This window comes from Gallus gallus, chromosome 2 (genome assembly GCF_016699485.2).
Source record: "Gallus gallus isolate bGalGal1 chromosome 2, bGalGal1.mat.broiler.GRCg7b, whole genome shotgun sequence".
NCBI lineage: Eukaryota > Metazoa > Chordata > Aves > Galliformes > Phasianidae > Gallus > Gallus gallus.
In genome coordinates this window covers 47553307-47571110 of record NC_052533.1, presented here as the reverse complement: position 1 = coordinate 47571110, position 17804 = coordinate 47553307, and the positions used below count along the sequence as shown (strand labels likewise).

General features: G+C 40.1%; 1 protein-coding gene across 2 annotated transcripts in view; it reads left to right on the top strand.

Moving 5' to 3' along the window:
* BMPER (BMP binding endothelial regulator) overlaps nucleotides 1–17804 on the top strand; it is a 147444-nt gene that overhangs the window by 12484 nt on the left and 117156 nt on the right. For both annotated transcript variants that reach the window (XM_015281550.4, NM_001007080.2), the window contains exon 3: nucleotides 9313–9412. In XM_015281550.4, the coding sequence (XP_015137036.1) occupies nucleotides 9313–9412 (100 nt within the window). The remainder of the gene's footprint in view (nucleotides 1–9312; nucleotides 9413–17804) is intronic.

The following is a 17804-nucleotide window of genomic DNA, read 5'->3' as shown; positions in this document are numbered from 1 at the left end:
ATCACTTTTGCTTAGTTTACAAGCCAAAATGTGCTTTTTTTTTCCTAGTAACAGCAGCGTTGTCTGAAGCTTTCAAAGCAAAAATCCAACGCCAATTTGAACACAACGAAGGGGATCTTATTCCACTGTCTTTCTTGTAGCAGTAAACCTTCGTGTCCATCAGAAATCTGAATGGATCTAAAGCAGAAACACATATAAAAGAGATGTGTCATATCAAACATCATTGTGGCATATCTTTCTCCAACTCATTTTTCCCATGGCCTCAGTCTCTCTCACTAGCACCAACTGGGTGAAGATATTCCCAAATGCTGATAGCGTACAGCAGCTGTAGCAGTAAGGAATGAGCCCCATGATCTGAAGGCAGCAGAAAAAGACCCTGAAAGCTCTCGCTCACTTTGGACAAATCTTGGCCAAAATGCTATTTATTTCTGAATAACCTCCCCTTTTTTTGTTGTTTTTGTTTTTTTTCTGTTTTTTTTGTTTGTTTGTTTGTTTGTTTTTCTTTCCAAATACCAGCACTGTGTAGCACAGTCAAGATCACATGAGAAAACAAATGCAGGGTCAGTGCTCAGCTTACTTACAAGTTCATTAAAACACCAGTGTCCTGAGGCTTTCTGCCTACATAATTTTACAATAGAGAACAGACTCTTGTTGCTTTCATTTGGGCTACTATTCTTCTTTTGTTGTTATTCCTCAAGCATTTTGGTCCTATTTCAAAACTTGCTTCAATTAAATGAAGAGGGGTTTTTTTGGTGCTTTCCAGTTTGAAAGTGAAGTTTCTTGGAGTCCTCTGGATCTTGAAGCTGGGATTGACAGGGATTTTCCTGACAAAATTACATTAAAAAATAAATGGTAGGTTGAAAATTTGGAAGAAAACAGAAAATCCTTCCCTCCCCTCCCCATCCAAGATCTCCTGTTGCTGCTTCTGGCATGCATCACATCTTTGAGGATACTGTATCATGAGAAAACTGTCACTTGGTGATGTATTAGGGTAATATATCATGAGAGCATCGTTTCTTTAGAGGATATGGGCAGTAAAAGACATGATTCTGGCCAGACAGAGCAGCAGGGGACCTTGCTTTTTTTTCTTCCCTTTTCTTTAATCTAGCTCAGTTTTTGTGTTGTACAGAAGTGAATTTCTTCATGGGATATGACTTGTTGCAAAGTTAGGAGGCCCATTGGGCTTTTTAAAGTCTTTAAGAAGTACATTGCCTCAAGGGCTGCTTTGTTCAACTTTTTTAGAACAGGCTCAAACCCAAGACCGGTATATTTGCCACTATCTAAATCTCCCGTGTAAAGGCTGAGTAAGCAGACTTCAGACACAGAAGGCAATAAAGATACAGTGACAGCTAACTGTTGTTTGGACAACATACATTTGTAGATTCAGCCCATCAAAATATGATGAAATGATTTTTACAATATATCAGTCCATGCACCTCTTTAAAATAATTTTCAAATGAAGTTTTAATTTACATCAGTAGAAAAGAAATGACCATCAGTCAGTATTCAGCTTGCAAGAGATACAGTCCAAAAATAGGAATTTTGAGCTGATGGACTCAGATTTTTATGGTTATTTTTTCCTTTTTTTTTTTTCCTTCCATTTTTTTTGGCTTTGCATTTCTCTTATTGGTAATAAGTCTGCTGGAAAATTAGATAGGCATAGACTATAGAACCAGGATGGAAATAGTTAAGAAAAATAAGTAGCACATTGTTGGAGGCTCTTTTGATGAAACTAGGTTAATGTTCATTTTTGAGACAGGGCAGAGTATGACATGGTGGCTTGATCTAAAATTTCTTGAATTCACATGGTTTAACCATCTGTTTTAAACCTTTGGAACATCTTGTTTTTCATTCTTCTCTGAGAGAATAAATCTGTCTGATTGGCTTCCGTCAGAAGCCAGGATGGGTTTGGACCACGCTTTTCAGGATCACTCATTTTGCCCAAATGAGTTGGGCAGTGATCATCTGAAAAGTTTTGTTGGCTGATCTGAGTGACTGGGAATGTCCAGCAAGGAGCAAAGCATGAGCTCAGTGGACACAACCCTTTCTAGCAGCACAGGTACATGTATCCATCAGGAGCTTTAAATAAACAGGTATTGCCTGTAACTACTATTTTCTTAGGTACTTACATCAGCTTTAGCTGGCTTTCATAATTAATATGAGTTCTTTATGGACAAAATACAAATATGTATGTATATATTTTGTTGAAAACACAGAAAGGGAAAAAAGGGTGTGAATTTTAAATGCATACACATTGTGAAGTGCAAAGGTCCTCTTATAAGAACCCCAGAGTGTACCCCTCCTCTGAATCCTGACTCCTGGAAAACTATGGGTAGTGTTTTGGACAGCAGTGCAAACTGCTGGGAAACTCTGAAGACTGAGTCTTCTATTGCTAGAACATCACACGCTGTTCTCTTGACACTTGAAGAGTTTTGCCTTTAGCTGTACAGTTAATGTGCTCTAAGGCTAGGTGACACTTAAAGGTGGAGATGGAAACAGGGAGATGGAGAGCAAGGAGGTCTGGATCATGTTCTGGCTTTCCTTCTGAGTTAAAGTGCAGTTGTGGTCATTTAATCCAGCTGTGTCGACAAGCACGCTGGAGCAGGGACCTGCTCCTACAATGTGCTCAGGCAGTGTTTGATCTTACAGGACTCTGATTCCAGCTGCAATCTATGCAGTTTCATTAATGCAAGCACATGTAAGGGGAAAAGACTTCCTTTCCACCATGTGATAGTGCAGCAGGCTGCTGTCAGGGAATATCAGGATTGAAGCGAGCCACAGAGGTCACTTTCCTCATGCTGGTGAACATCATGAAACACACTAAAAAAAAAATAATAAAAATCTGTTCAGTCTAGAAGGGGTTGTGAGTGATGTGTCCTGAATGATTTGCACATACTAATGTGTTTGTCTTAGTGGTGAGAAATTTGCAATGAAATTTGGTGTCATCTTTCAGCAGGACTTTAGCTTTAATCCCATTTCCTAGGGAGTCAGTGGTTGGTACTACCACAGAGAGCTGCAGCCCTCTCCCTGCTCTACGTGTGCGGTGGCCTTGTGCTTTAAACTGAAGCAGATAAACCAAAGAGGTTACAGGGATGAGCGAGTGAATCAGAGCCTACCGTACATACTGCTAAAAAAAGGAGAAGGATGCTCTGTTGTTTGCACTGACATAGTATGTTCCTGATGAAATACTGTCATTTGCATCTATCTAATGCAATTTGTGCTGAAGCCATAGTTGTGTTGCACTGTGGGCAGGGCTGGAAGTACTGCAGCATGTGTTTGGTTGCACCCTTCTGAATAGATCCATTAAAATGGAGAACATGCTTATATTTAATAAGGCTTGTCTCTCTGTATGATGAAGTGTATGCCTTTGTGTTTGTGAGTTTACGTGAGTAAACAAAAAGAATGGTATCATTTTACAGAAGGTGGTTACTGTTTCATAGAGGAATATTTTTCCACCCCTTACTTAAAAGACCATCTAGCATGGTAGATCATTTTTGTTTTAGCGTGGAAATTTGGTTTTGTGCAAAAAACCAAAACTGGATAATTGTAAGGAACAAAGGAAATTGGACTTTCTTCTCACTCCCCTTGACAGAGGTCTGAAATGCCTGCAAACAGCTCTCCCTGGGGAGCGATGTCTCCTCCCTGAGGCCACGCTGCACAGCTCCTGCTCAGGCAGGAAATGACCCCTGCAGACAGCAGTCCCATGGTGCTTCGCAGGTCTTGCCTGCTAGATCAGCTTCCCCAGCTGCAGGGACATTTGCAGATCGGCCCTGAGATGTGAAATTCCAGGCAAGAGTGCCAAAAGAACGGGGGTAATATTTTCAGAAAGTGCCTCAGGATTTGTCTAGAGCATGAGTTATGCACGTGCCTGAGCCTGTTCTTCAGTTCAAGCTGGCACAATACTGGGGCTGTCTGCATGTAATGGGTGCAGAGCCTGCACTCCCCAGCTTTGCTGAGGGACAGAGCCTGTGGCCAGTGTTGGCCCTGTGCCTTGTGTGTGGTGAGCATGGCTCTGTGGGCACTGTGAGGCCACCCTGGCCATTTGTGATGCCTGGCATGTCTGGCACGAGGCTGCGGCCTGCTCTAACCCTGCTGCAGCCTGCACTGTGCCTCACAGTGCTGAAGTGACTGAAGCACACAGGCCTTCTTCATTTCAGATGGCTCTTTCTTCACACTGGAAAGCCCCATCCCAAATTCCCTGGGGGTAGATTTCACCATTGTTTGAAAACTGGTATTGATTTGGAGGATTATTCTTGCAGGAGCTTCAGGATGCTCTGGACTGTGCCGGGAGGAGTACTGTCGGTGTTACTGATGAGGATACTAGTGGTATTGTGATGAGTAATGGTCAAAAGTGAACAGTTTCAGGGTTAGCTCTTACTTCTACCAGATCTGTTCCTCTTGCTTTTACAACAAGCTCTCTATCGCTTTCTTCGGTTAAATGAAAATTTAAGCAGCGTTTTTCCTATTCAGTATGAACACTCGACATCCTCAGGATATCAGAAACACAGTGCTAGTCTTCTAAACACATTTACAAAAAAGGAAAATAAAATAGAGACGAAAACCCTGAATTTCACAGTGGAAATCTAGCCCCCTGAGAATCCACATCTGCAAGGCCTTTCGCAGCCGGCTGGCAGCCAAGGCTGGGGCTTGCAGTACTGCTGACGGGTGCAGCCCTGAAGAAACGAAACGGACTCCCAGTTTTTATCTCTTCCAAGCCACATCCAGGTTGAAAAGAGCCATCCTCCTGGTGGCTGCTGTGAGCCGGCTGGAGCCCAGTGGGGAACCCTGTAAAAGTTGGCTGCAGCTTCCAAGCTGTGGTTTGGCGCACATCCTCTCTAAGATCTTTGCCAAATATTCAGATTTATTTTTAGGGTTTTTTTTGTTGTTTTTGTTGTTGTTTTTTTCTTGGGGGAGGGTAGGGGGGTTGGTTGGTTTTTTTTTTACTTTTCATGTTGGCATCTTATTTAACTGTAGTTTATAGTTTAATGCCTTTAGTTTGATATATTTTGTCACTGGACAGGGCTGTTTTGTGCAGAGCTCTTTGTTGGAAGATAAAAATACAAGGTGTATGTGGAAGTTGAACAAATTATGTTGAGAAGAGATCACAAGAAAGGTAACATGAAGCAGCAACACCAGTATAAGCCCTGGTTAATATACCTCTCTTCTGTGGGAATTTGACATGACTTTTGCAAGTCAGGTCCAAGAAGAGACGTTTGGTTCCCACTGGCAGAGTGTGGAAGAGGGGAGAAATGTGGGCACCTGACAAAACTTTCTGGTCTTCTGCCAGATGCATTAAAAAGCAACTTCTCCACTGCTGGGCTCTGTAAGCACAGGAGAGGGGCCCAGGGTGATGCTGCAGTACATCCCTACATTTTCCCTTCTGAGGGAGCCTCAGATTCCAGTGCGAGCCCTTTACCAGTTGCTCGTGGGGTGTTGCATCAGCTGTGGCAGCATTGTTCTGGATCAGCCTGACCTCTTTTAGAAAATACATATTTTTCCAACACTAATAAAAACCTTAGCTGAGCTCTTGCGACGTTCTCTCCCTTGGTGTGTGTGTGTGCCTGCGCACTAAATTAAAAAATAGGAGAAAAAAAAAATCCCAGATGTGAATCTATAAACCATCTGTTTAAAATAACTATTGTGCAGGACTATAATTAAAAGTTATTTATTATGAATCTTGGGATCCTACTATGGATTTTGACTGACTCCCAGGTTTCTGATTTAGCAAATGGTCTATGTATTTATGAGCCATGTGTCTCTTCCGCACTTCTTGGTGCCAGAGTGCATGTCCTTTAAACAAAAGGAAAAAATCCCCTACCCTCCCATAACTGTTGGCTTCTGAATGTTGCCGTCTAAGAAGTTTTCTCTTAAGAACAGCAAAAATCAAAGTATCTGAGAGCTTTCAACAACTCCGGGGGCGCTGTTGACAACACAGACGGAGGTTTGGTAATATAACGCTCCTGCATGCAGCTACTTAGCAACATTTTAAATGCATGGTTGGGACAAGTAGTGAAATGTTATGATTGCTGGGGGTAGGAGGGGGATGCATTTGGAAGGAAAAGATTTGTTGCTGAAGTCCATTTGCTCTTGCACCCCGCTTTGCCCTTGTAAAATAGGAGGGAAGGAGGCAAAAAAATTGAAACAAGCAGATGGACAGTATGCATTAAGAGCAGTGTTTTGGATGACAGTGTGAAAAATAGCTGCTGGTGACAATCGCTCTTTGTTTTATCCTTGTCCTTTACACCCCATGGGCCTGGGAGATCTGCGGTGGATAATGCCTGACTGCAATAGACTAAACAATGATTTACCAGCCCTGTTTTATCTGCTGCTCCTGTCCTATGCTGGATCAGCACTGTATTAACCCTTTCCTCCACATCTTCTGGCCTATTTTTTCTACATTTTGCCTGTACGGGGAGTTAGGCACCTTAGGGTGGCAACTGACACAGCCAGTTTCCGACCTCCCTGGGGCTTGCCTGCAACACCAGCTGCAGAGAGGAACATCATCTTTGCAAATCCCACTCTGCTTCAGGGCTTGGCTGCCTTTCTCCTGGTGGCAAAGGACTGCTTAGGTGGGGCACACAGAGATGATCCTGTAGGCAGGAGGCTGAAGCCTCTTCTCCAAAGGACAAAGATGATCTTACTCTTCTCTTTCTCTTTTTTTTTCTTTTTTTCTTTTCTTTTTTCTTTTTATTTTTAAAGTGGTATTAGTTGCACCATGAACAACTGAAGTGATTTACTTGGAATAGCTACTTAATATAAAACAGCCCTTGGTCTCTTTGCCAGGTCATGAACTCCAAAATCTTCCTTCTATAGCTAGGTTGTGACTCACACTCAGTTCTTCTTTCTTGTTCCAGTTACTTGATCCTCACCTGTAGTGAAGGTCACAAATTTGGGCTTTAACCACTAGTGTTGCTGATGATAAGGGGAGTGAGATCCAGATTTAGTTGCACTCCTCAGTTGGCTCAGTGGCACCAAATTTGTTATTGGAAGAGATTATTTCTTATTTAAGTGACCTAGGCCAAAGTTAGGAACAGTATCTAGCAAGCATCTGCTGTTTAAGTATGTGTGTTGGGCTCATCCTTAGGAGGATTTCCTGTAAAGGAATGACCATGTCAGGATACATCTGAAGGCAGGGTGAGGAAGTCCATGCTTGGGAGAAAGGGGAAGAAGCTGGTTGGAAAGTTAGGCTACAGGAGACATTTGCCCCAGGAGTATGGCTTGAAACCTGCTGGTTTTCAAGGAGTGTTTGGACAATGCTCTCAGACATATGGTTTGAATTTTGGGTGATCCATTGTGGAGGTAGGATCTGGATGGTTCTTGTGGGTCCCTCCCAGCTCAGCTCAGGGCATTCTGGGAATGCGGGATCAAAAAGCTATCCAGATCTCTTTTCTCCTTTTCATCCTCAGTAGTGATTCCTTCCTCAGGGAGTGTGATCGGCAGCTTCCTGCCAAGCCCCATAACATGGGTTCTACCTAGCTAGGTTGGCCTAGTGGGACACAACATGTCAAATATCCAGTGAGTCCATGCTATGTCTCAGCTAGATCAGTCATGTTCTCCAAAGGAACATACTGCACAATGGATTTTGCTCAAACTCACTTTCACTACACAGAAGACTGTCCTGCAGATAAAGGGAATGGTGCCACTACAATTTTTAAATCTTGCATTGAAGAAAATTTTGCTAAAGAAAACTGGATCTTATCAGAACCCTTCAAAATACAGAATGTATGTAGTTGATTCAGTAAAATTGTTTCTGCTGTCTTTTAGGAGGCTGAATTAAAGCAAAGTCAGGGGCACTATGTTCACCTAAGGAAAAGTAGAATTTCACCCTGTGCACTAAAAAGAAGTTGCTGAGGCAGTCTTGCTGATGCAGCTGTTTTGTGCCAACCCAGACCTGGAGCATTCTCATAAATTCATCCTAACTAGACTGTTTACATTGCGTTTATGTTTGCTCTGCAATGCTGGAGGAATGCAAAGCCACCAGCATGTATTGGTGACTAGCAGTGACCTGCCTCTTCACAGTAGCTCATGTCACTGCAGCTGCATTTCAGCTGAGCAGCAATTTAGAGCCAGATCCTCACTTACTGATTTCACAGTGTCTTGGCTGGAGTTATTCCTCATTTACACTGATAAGATTGAAGAGCCTTTATAGCTCCCATCAGATCAGGCAGTGACTTTGAAGAAAATAAACCTCTTATTTTAGACAAAGGGCTGGAGTGTAATAAAAGCTGTGTGTTATCCTCCACAGGCACCTTGAATGAGGCCACAGGGAGGAAGGGAAAAGGACTGGAAAGCATGGTTTAGTTTTATGATTTACATTTTTCTTGTCCTTTGATTCTTTGGTCTTTAATTAAGTCATAAGATTGGATGAGGTGGGTGCTTGCATCAAGTAACGTCCACCTGTGTCTCTTAATGAACTGAGCTACTAATTACAGGCAAAGGTCGGTTCAGAAGGCTAATTTCAGTCAGGAATTTCAAGTATCAAAATTTGACTGAAAAAACCCCCAAAGTATTTGTTTTCTGTCTTTATTTAAAGGAAGGGTTAACCAGAGTGGTTGACACTACAGGATAAAGTCAGGCTATAAATGGAACGTTTCTTCTGCTTATTGTCACGCAGTCTATATTGACATTCCTTAATATGGTCAACATGCTCGTTGGCCTTCATCATTACTGTCTCTTTGCTGTAGAAAGATGACAATACAATGTACAGTAATTCTACCTGCTTGTATTATTTCATTGATTCTAAGTATTTTGGGGAGAAAGAGATAAATCATAGAATTTTCTTTCATAGTATAGTATATAGCAGCCTCTTTTGAAGGACTCCCGCATAGTCAGGTAATACTGCTAGCTAAAAATTATTTCAGTGCTGCCAGAGTGTTTAGTTTTCTCTAAATATGCCGACTCTTTCTCAGATGTCTGTCTTATGTCAGTATGAAAAATGACTCCTAAACTGTGTGGTTCATGGGGCAACACCTCAGGACCTCAAGGATATTTTAACAAGCACATCATGTAGCTAGCTGCCTGTTTAAATAAAGTAGATTTCTTCAACAGGGCACATTTTCTGTACTATAATGTGTTGCAGTTATGAATTATTGTCCTAGTAAACAGTATTTACTCATGCTTCTGGACAGGTTTGAGGCTATCCTCTACTGCAGTCCTTCAAGAGCAGAGGGTGTTTTTAATCACAAAAATTTCAGAAGCAAGAGAGCAGATTGCTAAGCTCACATTTTATTTTCTTAGTTGCAAGAAACTAAACCATGGCTGTAGTTTATATGCAATATCTTTTATTTATTTATTTGTTTGTTTATTTTCCAGAATAAGGAAGTGACCTGCAGAAGAGAGAAGTGTCCCCTGCTTTCTAAGGAATGTGCTCTTGTCATTAAGCAGAGAGGAGCTTGCTGTGAACGTTGCAAAGGTGTGGTGCTCTTCTAGTTTTTTCTCTTTTAAGAAGTGTTATCTGTTCACATTTATATTGCCAGAGATGGGACAAAGTCAGAAGCCTCTCAGCTAGTCACCAAAAGCTTCAAAAAGGACAGTAACCACAACTGTAATCCATACGTTTAAAAAGCTGGTGAATATAACAAAAATTCATCTATTCATTCTGTGATTGTTAGATCTTGTGCAATGGCAGTCCTCTAGGAATACATCTTGATTGTACTTCACTGGTATATTGTCAGTCTTGAGTTATCTCTTGTTCTAACTTTTTCTATTGGAAATACTTTACCTCAGAATCAATCTGCTTATGGTAATACATTCATAGAATTTCTTTAACTTCCCACGTGGTTGGACATAGCAGGAATACTGCTTGCTATTAATAAAAAACATCGTAATTATCCATGTCTATTTCTATTTTTCTCAGAACTAGAAACAAATAAACCAAATTCTATTCATTTTACTAAATATTTCCTGGTTTTTTTTTTCACTAAATATTTCCTGACACTTTTGTTAAAGCCAAAATAGGTTACAATCTGAGCACCACGTATGGGTGATCAACACTGTATTCTCAAAGCTCTTTAGAAAGAGCTAGTTATCAGATATAAAATAATAAATTGTTTAAAATGCGTGGTATCCAGTTATTACACTTGCACGTGTGAAAAGTATGAAAATAGATTAAGTGGAAAAAGTCTTTCTAAAATTCTAATTCAGTAAGTTATATGCAGTAAAACAGTGATTTTGCTGAGATTGCTGATGTAGCCCATGAGGTGGAAAGTGAGGGAATGAGGCGGCTTCACTTTTCCTGTTTTTTTCTGTGTTGTTTAATTCCCCAGTGGTGTTATAGTGGCTTTAGAAGAGAGATGCAGTAGGATAAATTGTTGGGAAATATGAGCGTTTATTGCCTTCCCAGAGGAAATACAAATGCAGAACAGGTTACATTGAAATTCAGACAGAAGAAACACGATGGATATATGTTTTTCCCAAATGACTGCAGAGTTGTGCTAGCTGGTCTTCACTTGTGCTGCAACTTTAGAATAGGTTTGGCAAGCCCTAGTCTGAAGATTTGTCTAAGACTGATACTTAGAAGAAAAGGAAATGAAACGGAAAAAAAAATAAAAAAAGAAAGCATTACTGAAAGAGAATTTGTAGTTAAAGTTTGCACAAAGGTTAAATGTAATTTATTTATTTTGTCGGATGTTATTTAGTGTCAGATTTATGGCAAAAAATGTCCTATTTTTAGTTTGACTATGCTAGAGGTTAATTCTCCATTTTGGTAAAGGGATGTGTATCTGAGATTTCCTGAAAGTTTTCTATGTATGCACATTTGTGCATCCAGAATGATTCTGCACTAAAAAAAGTTAATGTTTCAAAGATGAGGACACAAACATTTGTGTGTATAAGTATTATCATTACATTGAAAATTTAATTCAGAGTCCTTCTTGGATTTTGTTGTCCTTCACTGAGGTGAGTATTACATTATATATTACTAATAGACTTGAGTCTGGCATCTGCAGATTAGTATCTTTGATGTCTCTAACAGGAAAATTAATAAAAGTGTTCAAAAAATAGAATTAAGAGACAGATAGGTAACTAAGTGGGAGGAACACTGTCTTATAAAACTGTTGGAGTCTTTTGAAGGGGTCAGTTAAGTATATGGACAGAGAGATATGGCTGATATCTTCCTAGACTTCTATTAGGCATCCAACAAGATTTCCCACCAAATTCTCCTACAGGAACTAGGCAGCCCCAAGTTTGTAGATAAACTCTTCTCATTAGCAAATAACAGACAGGTGGTGACAATGAGCAATTGCTTTTGTAACGAAGAAAGGTTACCAGCAGTTTCTTCAAGGTTCTCAACTTGTCAAGATGCTCAAAATGATCTAGCAGAGCGTGAAGTAACAGAAAGATTGCTGATACTGTAGTGTAGCATGAGAGCAGAAATGACTATGAGGAGCTGCAGAAGGTTCTTAGGACATTGGTAACTGGTGATAAAATGGCAGAGGAAATTGATGCCATCAGAGATGAGGTACTTGGCTAGAAGAATGCTCAGTTGGATTCAAGACAGCAGTTTCTATGTACTTAAGCTGCAAGGGCAGCTTTACATTTTGGAATTTAAAAAAAAAGGATCTTGAGGGCCTAATTTTGCAAAGGAAATGCTGAACTACTGAACACTTTTTTCCTTCTGAAAGGTAAAGCGAAAGGTAAAGCTAACTATGCACTTGTGTAACTGCATCAGTCTCGTGTGTAACTGCATCAGTCTCGATGCCATTTCACATTGCGTGTCTCGATGCGTTTTCACTGGGATGTCCTGATGCCATAGAAAGAGACAGATGGAACCACCTCTCTGGGGAAGCTGCTTGCTTTCCTGCTCTTCTGAATGCTGGTAGAATTCCCTTTCTATTCTGTGCAAAAATCTAAAACAAGTGTCCTATGGGAAGCATTTGGGGAATGAAGGATGTACACACCAGCCTGGCTGTGAGGCTCTTCAGCCTTCTTTGGTGTCCCATCAGCTCCCTTTGGTGTCCTTGCAGATCTCCAGAACTCTCAGTGCAGAGTTCAGCTGCAGCTGGGATTGACCCCGCAGCGTTTGTTCTCAGTTACTACTTTGTCAGACTGCCAGAATGCCCAGAGGGAGTGCAGGCAGGAAAAGGGAAGCTGTGATTTTTGCTGGTTGCATTTCTTCTAAACACAAACAAAATGTTACCAAGAAAAAAAAAAAGACACTAGAACCTGATGGCTTTTTTTTTTCTTGGCATAGTTTCCATAGTCTAGAAAGGCTTAATCAGGCTTTATGGGCTATTGCCAGCTCCCTTAGATCGCTTCAGGTCTTCATAACTTGTGAAGAAATGAATGAATGAGTGAGTGAATGAATGGGTGGCTGCTGTCATTGAATACAGCAACAGGAGGATAACATCAAAACCAAAGAGTATGTTTCCAGAATGGAAACCACCACTCATGAGTCATTTGTGACAATGCTGCCAGGATATTTTGTGCTGTTCTGGGGAAGGCATGAGGGCTGGGTATGTATGCCCAGTATTTCTGATAGCATAAACCATACTGGAATTAAGAAATACTGTATGTCTGCAGTAGTGCATCCAGCTGAGTGTTTAGAGCTTTTCTCACTGGAGAGCCTGAATTGCAGCTAGAGAATTTCTTCTGCAAATGACTACATACTGAGCATAAGTCCTTTACTCCTACTTTGGTATCTTTATGCTACTTAGACAATTTTTAGCACTTTGTTACTTTCTGCGCATAAACAAAAAGGAAAAAGAAAACAGCAGCAAGTACGGCTTTTGCAATCAGAAAGAAAAATAGAATGACATTCACAGTGATGGAAACAACATGTTGTCCCTAACACATTAAGAGATTTGGCTTTACTTAATATTTTAATCCTCCAGACCAGCGATGTATTTTATCACTGATCCTGACTTTCAGCACAGAGGACCCTGGATAGTGAAGTCAGTGGGGCAGGACTTCGCTCTTACAGTGTGTTTGTGCAAAGTCTGGAACAGAGAAATGTAGACCTGTGATTATGGCTCCCTGCTGCAAGCAGAATGTAAACAACCCAGCATAATAGGGAAAACTTTCAGTGAGATTACTCTTCTGACAGATACTTACTATAGTTTATAAAACATACCATACACCTCTAGCATACTATTCATTTTGAAAGTATGAAAAAAATTAAGCCCTCTTATTACTTTAGCACAGGATAAATAGGCCACTTTTCATCTTTCATTTTATTTAATATGCTTAATGAAAACATATGAGATCACTGAGATTATAGAAATAGATTTGGCAGCATTTTCTTATTTAGTTGGTTGGAGACATGTCACTTGGATATAGAGCTCTCTGCACCTCCAATAATAAGTTGTTTGCTCTGTGAAGAGGTATTACCAGCTCAGGGCCGTGTAAAGTTTGCATTTCTAAAGTTGTGCGCCATACCCTACTTTTATCTTAAGAATATGGATATTCCATGGATTTACAAAGGAAAAATCAGTGGATATTTGTCACAACATGTATCATTTGCCATCTGAAATTTCTTTCAATTCCCACATGCAATTTTGCTTTTTCTATGTTTTTTAACTTTTGAGAATTACTGTTCCTTCTCGTCTTTCCGTCTTTCCTTCTTTCCTTCTTTCCTTTCTTCTTGTTTTCTGTTTGTTTTAATCAATGAAGTTTGAGTTTCACAAGCTATTCTCCATTTGTTAGGAGTCTACCAGAAAACCAGGCAAGGGCATGGCTAGTTCTTTAGAATATTGAATATCCAAAGCTATCACAGTTAATTGTACCTTTCTTGGAAAGGATATCATATTTGATGATTGAACTAATTTCCTCTACCAAGGCTGGCTTGCAAAGAAGTTAGAGCGCGATTATGACTTTATTGCTATTCTGACTACTCTACTAATGCCTTGCAGGAACCTTACATTCGGCACTTAGTTTGCTTGTGAATGTCCCCAGAATGAAACAGATAATACCAGTTTATTGCTACCAGTTTGGTGGGGAACTTTTTGTGGAGGCATTGATGGGCACTATTACTTGCAGTCCATCCTTATATGCCTTAGGGCAAACTCTTAGAGATATGGGTGGATGGAAGGTTATGGGGTGGGAAGATAATCATATATTGTCTTACTAAAAACCTTCTCACCTTCATTTGAGTAATCTAATCCTGGCATCTGTCTGAAACTTGATATGGAAAGTGATGGTTTGGGGACCTATCAAGGCTGACTCTTTGGTTGACATTTCTCACTGCCTCTTAGTCTCTCAGCACTAATGTGCTGCAGTTCTGAGCCAGGAGGCCAGTTTCTGAGGCTAGGGTTCAAGTTAACCTCAACATTCATTCAGTTTTTAACTTGGTATTTCAAGTAAAGGCAGGGATTTTGTAGCAATGACTGGTTGCAGCTAAGGATAGTATCATCCATTTGTGGTGTCAGCTTTTGTTACTTCTGGCTATGCCTAAGAAAAGGTCTCTATATCATCACCACTTCCTTTGAATTAACTCTTCTTATGAAAGTCTTACTACGTACCCCTTTGGTATCTGTTAAATACTGTGGCCTTAATATAGTGCCGTGCTTGTTCACTTGATTGCTTTAATTCTCTATTTATGTAATATTTTTTTTATGAACTGTGTTGTCATGTTATCATAAATACTTCTGCAGTCAAACACCAGATACCCAGACCTTAGCAATCACAGAGAAGTTGTTCAGAATTCTTGTATTAGAAAATAGTATGAGATGTCTGAGGTGATACACAGATGCACTGGTACCATGTGTGTGGGCATCATGTCCAGTGCAGCAAAGTAGAAGAAAATTCAAGACCATTGGAGGCTTTCCAATGCTGCTTTCCCGTGTAACATTGCTCTGGAACAATATGATAAACACTTTATAATATTGGACCCATGACTGGAATAATAATTTTTTACTTAACTTTGGAATTGTAAGATGTACTTACAGTTGTAATGTAAGATGACTGTGAATGATTTTGCTGGTGTGAGAAAATCAGGAATAAATGATGACATTGTTCATCACACTCCTCGCAGCCATAGGAGGTCACGATTCTCCAGTTGTCAGCCTTGGCTAGCACATTAGATATCAGAACAGGAATCAGTGGCAGATCTAACTATACAGTATTGTAGATTTTAAGGTTCTTATGGACCCCACATAATGACTTTTCCCTACCTCCTACATATAGGTGAAACGTGAGACATTTGGAACGGCAAAATTCAGTTCCAACGGGGAGGAAGACCAAAGCACTGGGAGGGGGTGGTGTCTTGCCTTCTGCTGTTATTTGTTCAGTGAACATGAGCTGGATTGCATCATATGCTTGTGAGCACTGTGGTACTGGCATAGCTCGCTCCCATGGTCATTTTACTCCACTGTGTTGAATGCCCCTTGTATGGCCCCTGTGTCTCATATCTCTTGGTCATGATGATTGCAGTGGCTCAGCTGTGAATAGGTTTGATTGTACACAGTTAGAGGAGAAAGAGCTGGATTTTCACTGTTTAGAGAATGACTTAATAAGCTTGGGAGATTTTGTATATTTTTTTCTACTTCTGTGTTGATGAAAGAAAACCAGGATTACCCAATATGAAGTTTTATTTTCTAGTAGCTGTCAGTGGCTTTACCATTGTTAAGACATGTGAAAATATATTTTCTAGTAAGTGTATATGTGATTCAGACTTCTCATATTTTTGCCAACAGATTTAATACTACACAATGTACAAATTATTTTTTGTTTTGATTTCTTTTTCTTTTTCCTTTCTTTTTTTCTTTGCTTGGCTAGAACTGGTATTTAGTGTTAGCATGCCTGGATCCTCCCTGAGGATTAATTTATCAAAAACTAAATATAACATGTCTTCTGGCTGTTTTCTTTTTCCTGATGTTTATTTTCCATGTCAATAGAGAGGTTACTTTTTCAAATAGAAAGTGGAGGAAAAGCAAGAAAAAGACTAATAGAAGAAGAAAAATGCTGAAGAAATGAGGAATGGGGAGCCAGTCTACTATGCTCTATCATTTTGTCTTGCAAGAATACGGAAATGACTTGTCTATCAAATTCTCATTAGCCTAACATAAGCAAAATTCTCTTCTGGAATCTTATTAGGCAATGTCAAATTGAGTAATAAAACCTTGTTTTTAATGAACTTCTGAGGACAGGGGTTGAGTTTTAGCACTACTAAACTGTCTTCTCCAGTCAGTTTCCCTCTTTTCACGATACTGCTCTGTACTTTGGTGTCTAGGGAAGAGAGAGGGGTCATTTAAAAATGTTGCAGGGTCTGGAATGATAAATGGCTTCCTGATTGTCAGCTTGCCCACATGTCATAAATGAAATCTGCTGTAATTTGCATCTTTTGTTACTTCAGTCCAAATCTGGATGACTGCTTATTTTGGAATTAAATTGCTCTCCTTCAAATTAAATTAGCCAAAGATTGGTTTATAATGTTCGAAACCAGGGTGCTCAAAGAAGGTGTGTACAACATTGAACCAGAACAGATAAATTAATAAATTAGAAGAGATTAAGCTTTAGAATTAGAACTATTTTATGGTAATTTATTGTACAGGAATGGCTTAAGTGTAGAAGAACATTTTGCCTTTATTAAGTCATTGTAAGGTAATTAGCAGTTTTCACTGCATGTATCACAATTGAACAGCTTCAAAGTGTTTGGTGGTTTGGTTTGGTTCAGATAAGCAACCTTCAGCTTGCATGTTTATCTAGGACTTATCTGAACTATTTGGATTGAAGGTGGTAATAGGAACAAAACCTACAACTAACTTAAAGTTAATATATTACATTAATAGAACACCAGCTGTTCCTAAAGAAAGAAGCAGGAAAGACTAAAAAATTAGGTCACACTTCTTGACTGACATGAATCACATTAGCTCCGTTAAAACGGATACAGACCATCTGATATTAAATGTCCTCCTGTACTTGGAATCTTGAAGGTTTTACTGGTGGGTTGTAAGTCATGAGAATAAAATTACCGGTTCACAGTGGACTGACTGAAATCTCTTCTCGTGAGGTTTTGGGGTTCCTCTCTTGAAAACCTTCTCTCTTGTTTTTTCTTCCAATGTTTTTAAGTGTGCATTCAGTCTGAAGTAAGTGCTTAGCGTTCAAGTGATTGTGCTAGGCTCTGGTCTTTCTTGATTTATTATTTTCTCCCATTCTCCCTTTTAAATGGCGGATGGAGATGGTAACTTAATGTAATAACATTTCCACAGGGAATTAAAATGGCTTTTAGAAACTTGAAGTATGCTAGGATGTAGTCTGTTGTAGAAATAGGCATCAGCACCTCCACTGAGGTCTTTGGATGCGAATCATCCAGTAACTGCTGCTTTACCAATGAGATATGGTGGTGGACTTTTAACCATGGGTGAGCTAGGATGGCTAAATCAAGTTGGCACATTAGGGCAGGAAGGTTTCATCTAGCTGAATTTAAATGAAGCTCATAGGCTCCCCTGCTGTCATTAAGTGGCTTAGGAAAGTCCGGGTGTGTTTTCAGATGTCAAATGAGAGATTTGTACGCTGTAAGTGAGGATCACAAAAACTGTCTGATATGTAGGCTTTGTTTTCTTTCCATTTTGAAGAAGGGATGGAGGGCATAGCTTTGGTGCTTACATGACGCTGCTCTGAATTTTTCATTCAACCTGCTGACCTGTGCCTATGTTTGGGAGCAGTCTCCATACCTCTAGCTCTTCTTAAGACTTTTCCATTCTGGTTTCCCTTTCAAATTGTTACTTTTGCTATCTGCAAGCTCTCCCTGCCATAGTGACATTTGTTGTGCTGACAATAAACCCCTTGCGTCACCAGAGTATGTGGCTGATGGACAGTGGGAGCTTGGCTTCCACCTTACTGCTTTCTGCAGGGACAATTGCTGGTGC